This window comes from Columba livia, chromosome 1 (assembly GCF_036013475.1).
Source record: "Columba livia isolate bColLiv1 breed racing homer chromosome 1, bColLiv1.pat.W.v2, whole genome shotgun sequence".
Classification (NCBI taxonomy): Eukaryota; Metazoa; Chordata; class Aves; order Columbiformes; family Columbidae; genus Columba; species Columba livia.
In genome coordinates, this window is record NC_088602.1 from 12,575,183 (window position 1) to 12,587,203 (window position 12,021).

The window sequence follows — 12,021 nt, forward strand, 5'->3', positions numbered from 1 at the left end:
AGAAATAATTCTGCAACACATTGACTAGAAAATACCCTTGAAACAAAATTCTAACCCAGTACATGTAGGTTTCATAATATCCTTTTTTTCAATAGGATAATTGAGGAGCATGTATTTGACCTTTTTCACATTTTATAAGTAGAAGATTCTAAAATCTATAGTCTCAATTACTCTCTTAATAGACTGTCTTAAATTTTTTTCACCTGTTGACCTGCAGGATAAAGCTATTTAGAAGAGATGTTATTGTGGAGGGCGCTGCCATAATGAAAATGCTGAAGGACAAAAAAATCCAATAAGGAGAACAGAAAACACATTTGGAAGCGCACTGCTGAAGTTTAATTTATTCAATATGCATCCAATGAAACATCTGGGTGTCTTTAATGTAATCAGGTATTAACTTGGTACCAGCTATTACAGTCAGCGGTTTGCAGCAAGTTGCAAGCATTTGACAGAAAGCAAATTATATCCCTAACTGATCCCACAGCACAGAAATCAGTGAATAAGAAGGTACTTCAGCAGTAAAATGCAGAAAATTGCTATGTTATCTCTTCTTCCAGTGTTCATGTATTTTTTTTTTTCAATCCCATATTTTTAGTGCATTTTCTGTGTGGCTATGCATCTGCACACACAAACTCACAAAGTTTTACCAAGTAATCTCAGCTCTTTGGGTTTCAGTCCTGTGGGGCACAGTATGGTGGGTTACTGTGAGAGTTAGCTCCTAGTACAAATGTTTTTTCTATTGTCTAGGAGAAAACACCATAGCAAGTAGCTGTATTTTGCACTCACGTTTAAGTGTAAGATGACCAATTATTTCCTTTCTGCCTGATCAATTTTAAGTCACAAGCATTTCTTCCATTTTACAGCAGGGGTTCAAACCCTGCAAACTTAGTGCAAAAACAACAGTCTAGCACAGCCTGTTTTGCTTCATCCCTATGTGCAGCACAATTGTTTCTCTAAACATCAACAAGTTTTTGCTCAGGTTTATGTTCCTCATAAATCAAGGATATCAGATGACTCCACTTTCAAATCCCAACTGTTGCAAGTCTCCTGTGTATAATAAATGGTCCCTTTTGGAAAAAAAATAAACTGAAATGTGAAGATTAAAGCAAAGAAGCACACAAGTATTGCATCAAACGTTAGTTTATTAAAAAAGGAGGTTTATAAAAGACAGATCAGCAGCAGTTACAAGGTTGAGACAGCAGCGCAGATCCATGCATTGTAGAATTGACTTAGCCATGTGCAAGCCTAGAAGACCGAGCAGCAGGCAGAGCAGCAAGTCCGGGTGCACTGAATTTAGGCAATTTGCTCCAACTCAGACAGCGCATCCAAACAGAGCATTGAACAAGAAAAAGGTAAAACCACTGAAGTAAAACTGGCAGCGCTGAGTTTTCTCCTGCTCCCTCACCATTGCTAGTGCAGCCAATACCTCTCCCACGGGAGCTCTGGTGCTTGAAAGCCCTAAGTCCTGCTGATATGGCGCTCCAAGAAAATTGTGGTAACAAACACCTTCAAACACATACTGAGATCACCTGAGTCAGTGGGCAAAACACAAACCCCATTTAAATCCAGCATGGGGAAAGGACCCACTGAGAACCTCACAGGGGAGAGAAGGGAGTCAAGCACCTCTCCCGGTTGATCTATTTGAGCTAGTTAGACTAGATGATCCACAAAGACCCCTTCCACCCCCAACCATTCTGTAAATCTTTCTTTGCTCCAGCCGCCTTTTTATTCTGGCCGCGCTGGGTCTCACCCGCCAGTCACAGCTTTCCTCCGCTTCCATTGGTCACCGGGAGGCGGGGGCGGGGCTCACGGCACTGGGAGGCGAGGCAGGGCCGCCCGGTGGCGCATGCGCCCTGCGGCGAGCCTGGAGCGTCGGGAGGTGTGGGGCAGTACAGCGCATGCGCAGATATCGAGTTCCCGCCGCGGCGCTTGGTTTCCCGCTGCGCCCGCGGCCATTGGCTGTTGGCGGTGACGCACCCGAGGGACCGGCCGTTGGCGGTGACGGCTGCCGGGGCCCAGCGGGCGGCGGGACAAGCGGCGGTAGGTGCGGGCGGCCCCTCCGCGGGGTTATTGCCTTTGCTTCCCTTTGTTTCGCTCCGCTCTTGCCTTCCCGCGCGGGCCCGCGGCCGCTCGGAGGCGGCGATGTTCCCGGCTGGGGCTGGGCGAGCGCGTTCTTCTCTCTCCCCTCCGCGTTGTCCCTTCTCAGACCGGGCTGGCCGAGCGGCCCGCGGTGGCGGCTCCTCCTGACTGATCGGGGCCTCCTGGGCAGAGCTCGCTGGCGGTGGGGCTCTCCCTGGGGCCCTGCGTGCTCCATCCTCCTCACCCCGGGGCAGCTGCGCCCCGAGCCGCCCCCTCAGGGGTGAGCCCCGCCCCTCCTCACCTCCTAACGGCTTCTCCCCTGGCTGCGGGGAAGTGCTGTCCTGGAAGGGTGAAAAGAGGTGTTAATGTTGCCAACGAGCACGTCTGTAGTACAGGGATCCCGGGGAGGGCTGGCTTAGCTGGAATTGCCCTGTACCTACTCATGCTTTGTACTGAAATTGAACCTGTGCAGACGTTGGTTACTGTGGCGTTTGCGTTACCTGCTGTTGCTCTTGGCCTTTAAATGTTAGATCTTCGTATCGTTCATCGCCTAAATATTCCTTGTTTTAGGAGAGGAGAATGTGGGCATTTGCTCCTTAACTGTCTGTATTGATAAACTTTTCTTTTGTACCTCATTAGCTGAATAAGGGAAAGCTCGCAGGAACCATCATATTCTGCCCCTGTTTATACTGTAACGAACTTGAGATTGTAAGGAACGTTTAACGAAGGAATGTTGTTTTTACAAAACTGAGGACCTGGCGCCTGACCCCAGCAGGGGGGTAGGACTGGGAGACATCGGACTATGAATCCCTAACGTAAAACACAGTCTCTTCCTGGAATATATTCTGATGCCTGTATGCATACTGATACCTGTATTTACAAGTTAACTTAGGGGGAAGGGTAGCCAAAGTACCAGGAATCCATGTCTTAAGTAGATTGATAAGGGGAGCGGTATTGTGTGCAAACTGAGGCAGGTGTTATTTAAACCCTGTACCCAACCAATGGGGAACAGGGGAGGGAAATTGCAGCTGGGATTTTGGGGGGATATAAGCAGGGGCTTTTTGCCCTGTTATGTGTACCTTTAGGTACAACACCTGATCTTGCAAAATCAATATTGAAATATGCTTTGCTGAGAGATCCTGCCTGGGGCTATTATATTTGCAAAATAATTGTTTACTACAGGATTCATAGGCTTAATTACACTGTATGAAAAGTGTCTTATGGATAATGATTTTGTTTATACGCCTTACCTGATTTCATTAGAGTTTTTTTGTTTGTTTTTTTTTTTTTTTTTAATTTATGATACTGAAAATATTTCCAGGTGTAACATGTTGGATAAATTGTTACTGCTACATGGATTGCTCATTAGTAATAAGCTTTTGATTTTAAAAACTAAACAGTAGCTTTTGAAAGTCTCTGTTGGTTTGTTTTGGGAGAGTATTTTCAGGGATATAAATATTTAAAGATCAAATAAAGATGAGGGGGCAGTTTTGGACTAGGCTGCAGATCAGACTAAAAAAGTCTATTTTGTCATGAAGATGAAATTTTTAATTGTGAAGATGATGAGAAACAATTTGTAGAACCATCAGATCCTGGTTCTGCAGTAAAATCTACATGGAAACACCATTTGAAGTCACTGCTTAAGAAAACTTGAATAAAAAATTGTCAGTGAGTGATTTCAGTGTTCTAGTGAAATGGTTGGCATGCAGACTGTTGTTGGGAGTCTCAAAGTCTTCACAGTAGAAAACCTTAGACTGCAGTCAAAAATGTTCACAAACTCAGTGTCTTGTAATTGTTGTGAGAGCATTTCAGTACAAATCTCCCAAGTGACCAGCCTGGGAGGTGGTTTTCCATTTTTGTGTTAGTAGTGTTTACTATTCACTTTGCAGATGTGCCTATCTGGTCCACAATGAAGAATGCGAATGTGATACTGTTGCAGAGTTTGCTACATAGCATAAATAGTTCAAAAGCTGTACACTTTGTGACAAATGTTGTTGAGTACAATTGAAACAGCCGTAAACAGCTGTAGCTCACAGTCCTAGATACCACCATAGATTTGTAAGATTATGTCACTATCTGTGTTTTGTAGCTGGTTTACCTATATAATTTATGCACAATTTCTGTTTTTCATGTTGTTCTCATAGAACTTGATTATTCACCACTTCCAAAGATGAAGAGGAAAGCTGCAAAAGTTGGGCAGTTGAGGCTTAGTCCTAATGAAGAAACCATGCTTCTGAAACAAGAATATGAAAGAAGAAGAAAACTGAGGCTACAGCAAGTATGTCTGTATTTTTGCATGTTGTGTATTTAATTCAATGATGTAACAAATAATTTAGGAAAATTAACTAAAATTTCAGGGTCATAATAGTGTATATTAGGTTTGTATTTAGTTTGTGAATTATTTTCCTTTTCTCATGCTTATTTACCCCGAAGTGCATAGGTTGCTTGTGATACCTTCTCTGTTTCTTAGATTTGCTTTGGCATCTGTTTCAGAATCTCTTCACTGCCAGTTTCCCAGTATTTACCATTTTTATTTGGCTGTGAATATGCAAGTGTCTCTTTTCTGCTGCGTGTGACTTGTGTAAGGATTCGTACCTCTTGCAGTGTTCCAGGTGTTTTCACAGTGATCATGCAGAAGAAATAAGACAACTGCTACTAATGCAAAATTTCACAGTTTTCCACTAGATGAACTGAATAGCTACAATATGTCATAGCTCTAAATGCTTTAACTACTCTTCCTTATAGAATGTCTGAGCAAAGTACCTTTATATTCTTCAGAACACGTCTGTTGATCAGTTCATCTTCCTGTTTCTGTTCTGCTGTCCTGCTGTTAGGACACAGAGCTGTTTCTGCATTCTTCTTCTTACTCTTCTCTCAGCCTTCCTGTGCTTTGTCCTACACAAGCTGTTCAGGTCTTTCACATCTTCAAAAAATTTACATCTTCAAGATGTTTACCATATACTAATCTTTCACCCTTCTTGGGCTTCTTTCTTTATGGTTTTTCTTCAGTGAAGTGAATTTACTGACAAAGTGAAAACAAAAACTTAGTAAACAGACTTTAATTCATCAGTATAGTTACTGATTTTCTTTAAACTATGTTGCATTGTAATAGAGTCTTTAATAAATTACTATGTTGTATTTTTGGAGGGAAGGATGTTCCAAGCAGTTTTTGCATTTTGTTTATCAGTTACATGTTGCTCTTTGGACTTCAACTGAAACATTTAACTAAGATTAAATGTTTTATTTAAATATAATATGGAAAAAGGTAACAACAACTTTAAGTATTTCCTGGGCACATTGTTAATGGAATAGGGAATGAGATGGAAAGCTGAAATGAGGGCACAATGTGTCATGGAAAGGATTGCTACAAAAAAAACTGTGCTTTTTTAAGTTGCTGACTAAACAAAAATGCTATTTCTACAGGTTAGAGAGCAACAGAAGTATATTGCCTTGCAGATAAGGCAGAAAGTAAAGCAGAGGAGAGAAGAACAGCTGCATCGGTTAGAGGAGGCACTGAGAGCTGAATGGCAGAAAGCACAGGATGAAAAGATGAAAGCCTTAGAAGAACTGTATTTAGCAAGCTTAAGAGCAATTGGTGAGGGTCACCGACAAGCCAAGGAGCACGTAAGTAAAACAGCTTAATATTGTTGTTGGAGAAATTATTGATGTTCTAGAAATACCAAGGCTGCTGCTTGTGTGTTGTGTTTTTGTTGGTGGTTTTTGGTTTGGTTTGGTTTTGTTTTTTGTTTTTTGATATTCTTGATTTCGCAGTCCTAATATCTAAAATGACAGGTTTTCAAGAATGGAAACTTTTTAGAAACTTATGTACTTTTTGCAGATAGCTTTCCATAAGACCAGGATTAAATGGTCTAGCAGGCCTATCTGCAAAGGCTTTTGCTGAGCAAACTCTTCAAGTTTTGTTTATGTTAGATTATACACATATATGATAGTATGTGTTAGTACTTGACTAAATTGCACATGGTGAATCATTGTCTCAAGTATGCCAGGAATATAGTAACTTTTTTCTCTACCATGTAGCAGTATCTTTTCTATGCTTCAGAAAATACACTTAACCTTTTTTTTTTTCTTCAGTGTTCAAGTGACATGGGAAGTCTTGATAAGAACCTCAGGCCTTTGCCTAGACTGCTAACTGTTGTCACTTCTGAATTCTGCACCTGTAAACTATTTTCACTTTCTTTAAAATCTTATAGTTTGTGTAGGCTCTCTTAAAGAGATCATTGAGGTCGTTGGATAGAACTTTTCAGCAGATTTGACTTTGAACCAAGTTTATAGAAATCAGTGATCCAGCAGATTTCTTGCATGAATTTTGCAAACTACCTTATTTCCTGAATTAGTCAGGCTTTTTAACCCAAGTAAAATAACATTATGCTTTTCCATATCTCAGTGTCTCTAACTTCTTTTAAAGTTCTTTCTGATGCTAGGTTGGATGATTTTGTGGAAAACTGTGGTACAAATGCCATAGGAATAGAGAACTAATTACAAATAAATGTTTCTGTTGATACATGATTGTTGTCATTAATAACTGAAAGGCAGTAACTTGATTTCGCTGTGCAGTTTAGTCAGCATTTGCTAAAATGTGTAAGTATATTTATATTACTCTCTTTATGAAAGAGATGAAGAGAGAAACTAAGGTTTCCATGCCAATATTTGGTTACATTGACTGGGGAAAGTGGCAAATTTGCTGCTCTTGGTGGCAAAGAGAATAAAGTAGATGGCAGAGAAGGAAAGGTTATGATTGAGAGTATTTTTACTCTAATATGGTTGAAAGTAATTTTGAGCTTGTGATTCTTACAAACAGTACTTAATTTGAAATATTACACTGATAGTATGAGACGTGAGTAAAATCCTGTATTACGTTCTTGCAATATTTTATTGTTAAGGAACCTGACTTAGAAGCTCTGGCAAAGCAAGCAGAGGAAAGGAAGCAAAGAGCTGAAAAGAGACACAGGAAAGCCCTGAAAGAGCAGAAGTACCAAAAAGAAAAATTACTTTGTGAGCAAGCACGGTATGCAATAGTTATCTAGTTTTACTAACCATAGAATAGAATACATTTTACGATGTCATAAGGTGAAAGGAAAAAATCTTGATGCTCCTTGCTTGGGGTTGCTTAAAATTTATGGGTTAGATAATTAATGCTTGTGGACAAAGCTTGTGGATTTTGGTAAGAATTGTAGTTTCAAAACCAAGACAAAAATGTCAAGTATATGGGTTGGCCTTATAGACTCTCAATGAGTGAGGAACCTTTAATCTCTGTATTGCTATTCTCAGTTTACATTGTTGGCTAGCAGCTGTTCAGTGATATGAAATGTTCTTAGGCCAGTTCCTGACGGAGAGTTACCCACTTGAACACAGGAACTATCGCATTTGTCTTCCTTCCTAGTGTATTTTTGTTTTGTTTTTTGTTTGGTTTGGTTTGTGGTTTTTGTTTGTTTGTTTGTTTTAGCAGATTGGACCAAACTTGAGCTGGAATGAAAAATGAGCTGTGTACTTCTGGGGACAGTTGTGCTTGAATAGAGCTGAGACCTGTTGATTAAATACTTTTTGTCCACACTTGAGCAATTAAAATATATTGAAGTGATACAGTGCTTTCTGAAAACTTCAGTGAAAAGCAAACTTCTTTAGAAGTTTGTGTGTATTAATGTTTTTGCATTACTTCAAAAATGCATTTTCTAGTGCTGCCCTCCAGTATAAGTTCTGTTGACTTTTCAGTGTGCTTGCCCATCCCTATCTCTTGAGCATCCAATCCAGGTATATCTGAATCTGTTTATTTTTAGGTTTGCCTTTTATTTTGCGCAGTGCTGTCATTGTTACTTTCCTTTTCTTCTTTCTTCCGTGTTTTTGTATGTGTGTGGTTTTTTTTTTTATACATATACATATACATACTACATATGTGTGTGTATATTTGATATAAACATATATGTATATAAGTATTATTTTTCTTTTCCCCAAGACGAACAAATGCACGTAGATACGCTCTGGAAGTGGAAAGACAAAGAGCAGCCAAAGTAGCGAGCCTGCCACCCCCTCAGCCACATCCTCTGGAGGTATGTATCCATGATGCAACAGTGATCACAATTTCAGGGTACTATATCATTGTAATGATTTATTTATTGATCTGACTTCTCACAGCAGGATATCTGAAATTGCTATTTGCATACTATAAGGAGAGTGGCTCAGCAAAAATCAAGAAAATTAATGAATTATGTATAAGCAGACTTCTTACTGCTAAGCTTTGGTATTTGTTTATTTCTGATCTCTTGTTATGTGTGGATTTTATTTCTTGTCATCTGAGATTTTATTTTTGTGGTTAACATGTCTTTTTATCATGATCTCACTTTGATTTAGGATTCACAGTGGTATTAAACTGAACAATAATCTTTCTCAGCATGTACACACTGCCTCAGCCTTCTGTCATAATGATGTAGTAGTAGAGATTTGTTTAGTTCTGTAATGCTGATAGTTCTACCTCTTTAGCTGCAGGGTTTTGTTGTTGTGTGTTTTGGTTTTTGTTTGTTTGGGGTTTTTTTCCCCTTCCAATTTCATTGTTGCTTATATGGAAAACTAAATGTAGGGTAAGGTGTTGAATTTTGATAGGAAACCAGTACCTAAAGCTATTGAGGAGGAAAGTAGATTAAAACCATATTTTTAATTCTATCCTGTACCCTTTTTAGAAGGCAACTTTGTACCTCTTTCGTACTACTTGGATTTCAGAGAGATTCTGCATGGGTGTAGAAGTTGCTGTAGGATTGCAGATCTGAACTTCAGGAAGAACATTACATGCATTTTCTACTCTGGATTTAGCTTCTAGTATATTTAATTTAACAGAACTTCATTAATGCTGAGTCTAAGTTGCCGTGTGTGGTGCTGTACTTTTCACACTGTCAGGTTCAGGGATATTCACACCACTAACAAGAAGAGAAAGGATTAAGGAATACTGGTCCCTCTGGGAGCCAGTGAAGTTGTCAAAGCTTTTCCCAGGTACATCCAGCATGTTTTGTATAGGTGTGGTGTGTGGTGGGGTTTGGTACTGATGGATCTGAAGAAACTGAGTAAGGTCTGACCCTCACAGTTTGCAGATTGATTAGAAGAAGGGATGCCTGTATGTTTGCATGTGTGTCTTTTAGTACCTGCTTCTCTGTAGGCTGCCTCGCTGGCTGCCCAAGAGTTTTCTTGTGGTGGTTGGATATGAGTGAGGAAAAAAGCAAGTGTCATAAGGGAGTGCTAAAGTTTGGGGCTATTTCTGGTGAAGTATATGCAATATGGGAATTTGAAACAGATGAAAGAAGGTTCTGTATGGTACAGTTCATGCAAATTCAGGCACTCTTGTTCTGCTGTTCTCCACGTTGCTCCATGTGATTTGCTGCTGGTTTATCTGCTGCAGAGCAGATGAAACCTGTGTCAGTTAAAACTTTGACTCTTTCCTGGTTTTCAGATGCTTTTGTCGCTCAGTTTGGCATTGTTGGAAAAGCACGAGATGCTGCATTGCTTTCTAATAACTTTTGCAGTTTAGGATGTGCTTTATGTTGCATTCTATTAAAAAGGTTTCTAATTGGTGACAGAAAGTCAGCCGCAATTAGCGTGTGTTTGTAGATGGTGTAATGACTAAAAAGACACAGTCCTATATAATACTTTTCATCCAAAAACCTCGGTAAGAAACCTCTCTTTCCATTTTAGAAATAACAGAATTTCCTTCTTACTCTTTAGTCTTTTTTCACCAGGGCAGGCAAGGAGACTTTTCAGGTTTCCCTGGGTTCTGGTACAATTGCATTTGTGATTTTAATGGATGACAGGTCTGGGTCAGTATCCTGTTGAAGTATTACAGGATCGTAACATCCTTTCCTGACATACTACAATTTAATGCATTTACACCCACGAGTAGAAGTCCTTTACTCACTTTTTCAACAAATAGACTTTTAGCAGAGTTTGCAAACATCTTGATTTTCTACAGTAGGTGGGTTTCTTCTCTTTTAATAAGTTAATGCTCTGATAATGGCAGATTGAATCAACAATTCTGCTGACAAGTTGGATTTTTGTTGAGGAAAGGGATTGCATTGCATTGTTGGAATATAACAGCGTGTCAGTTTGATCTCTGTAGACTGACTGAGTCTTTTTCCTAGTTTTCATATCTGTATGCATTTCAATCCTTTTGTCATAGGCCTGTGTTGCTGGGAGGGCACAGGGTGAAGGACAAAGTTATTTTCTTGGAAGAGTAACTGGGGCTAAATGCTAATTAATTGAAAGATCACAGATGATTAGAGCTGTGGCTTATTCATAGTTGTGTATATAGAGAGAAAACAAAAGATGTTAACTGTCAGTTTCAGGGGGAAAAATCTGGAGTTTTGTCTTGCAAATGCATTACGCAAAAGGCACTGAATATGAATTGCTTAACTTCACTCTGAATCCTGTGAATTACAGCAAATTACAAGGTCATCTGCATAAGCATGCCTGTTTTTTTGAATCAATTTACATAAAGAGCTTATTAAACATAACTATAATCATAATCTGATGCTCTGTTGCAATAACAATTGAATAAAATGTAATAAAATGGAGCTAGGGCAGTGTTGTTCATTGCGGGATTACTTAGAATATAAGAAACATTTTCTGGAGATACGCCTGCTATTGTTACTTTACCCAGTTACAAAAGAAGTGTTTTTATTCTTGATATGTTGTCGTAATCAAATTTAGTTCTCAGAGGATGGCTTTTAGGAATTGAGGCCTTATTTAGTTAGACCAACTGTTAAGTTACTTAATTGAAGTTAAACTGTAAAGACCATTTTATTGACAAGTGTCACAGAGTTCTTTTGAGCTTTATTTTTTTTATATGTTCTGTAAGATTTTTATGTAAAGGAAATACAACCTAAACATGTTACTATATTCTTCTTGAGTATTCATAACATTTATAGATGGGTTTTCTTTTTTTTTTTTATTTTTATTTTTTCCCCATTTCATGATACATTGCTGCTCCAGTTTTGCCAGATTTTAGTATAGACTTACTTACTTTTTTAGGGAAAAAAAATAAAAATGAAAGGAGGAATGACAAACTTCTCTATGGAGGTGTGGATGGATTCTTAACTGTGGTGGTTCCAGCATGAGGTGTAATCTTACAGGTATTATTTCTTTCAGCATTAATTGCTTTTAATTGGAAAATTGCAGCCTCTAACATAATTTTCACATCTCCAGCTTTTGAATAAAATTCTGGAGATTTGCTTGATTAAGTGTCATTATTAATTACTGACTTTTTAGTTATACATTTTTTAAACCATTCAGAAGACTGAGCTTTAATTATACGTTGTGAAGGTAACACAGTATAGGTGAAGCAGTTAGTGATCTGGCTAATGAGGCTTAGACATGGGACTTGTCTGTTTTCAGACCTATAGTCAGTATCTACAGGCATTTTGGTTGATGTTGGTCTGTTACAACTACTATGATTTCTTAAGTAAGTTGACAATTTTTAAACAGCATTATCAAGAACAAATAATTTAAGTTATTGATGGTGTGCTTTTATTTGTATGTATTTTTTTTCTTCCCACTAGAATAGCATGCACTTGCTTAAGAACAATAAGTTACTGAAGTTCTGTTGGTAAGGCTAAAACTAGATGCATATAGATATAAATTTAAGGACTTCACTTTCTTCACTTGTCTTGAGGTGGGTTGTCCCTGGCTGGACAGCAAGTGTCCATGAAAGCTGCTTTATCTCTCCCTTTCTCAGCTGGACAGAGGAGAGAAAATAGAACAACAGCCTTGCAGGTCGAGATAAGGACAGGGAGAGAGGGAGTAGTTACCATCACAAGCAAAACAGACTCAACTTGGGGAAAACTAATTCAATTTATTACCAGTCAAATGAAAGAAGGATAATGAGAAAATAAAACAAAAAGTTAAAACACCTTCCCCACACCCCTTCCTTCTTCCCAGGCTCAACTT

The 12,021-nt window shown here is 38.9% G+C and overlaps 1 protein-coding gene across 5 annotated transcripts in view; it reads left to right on the plus strand.

Annotated features, from left to right (window-relative positions):
- Nucleotides 1-1,862: 1,862 nt before the first annotated feature.
- The window catches only part of CEP295 (centrosomal protein 295), a 43,872-nt gene continuing 33,713 nt past the window's right edge, over nucleotides 1,863-12,021 (plus strand). For 2 of the 5 annotated variants that reach the window (XM_021291511.2, XM_005505392.3), the window contains exons 1-5: nucleotides 1,863-2,040; nucleotides 4,224-4,357; nucleotides 5,503-5,703; nucleotides 6,981-7,105; nucleotides 8,051-8,144. In XM_021291511.2, the coding sequence (XP_021147186.2) occupies nucleotides 1,899-2,040; nucleotides 4,224-4,357; nucleotides 5,503-5,703; nucleotides 6,981-7,105; nucleotides 8,051-8,144 (696 nt within the window). In that variant the 5' untranslated portion in view covers nucleotides 1,863-1,898. Of the gene's footprint in view, nucleotides 2,045-4,223; nucleotides 4,358-5,502; nucleotides 5,704-6,980; nucleotides 7,106-8,046; nucleotides 8,145-11,106; nucleotides 11,208-12,021 lie in introns of those variants that run through there. The other 3 variants (XM_065038655.1, XM_021291512.2, XM_065038586.1) reach the window with 3 other exon arrangements.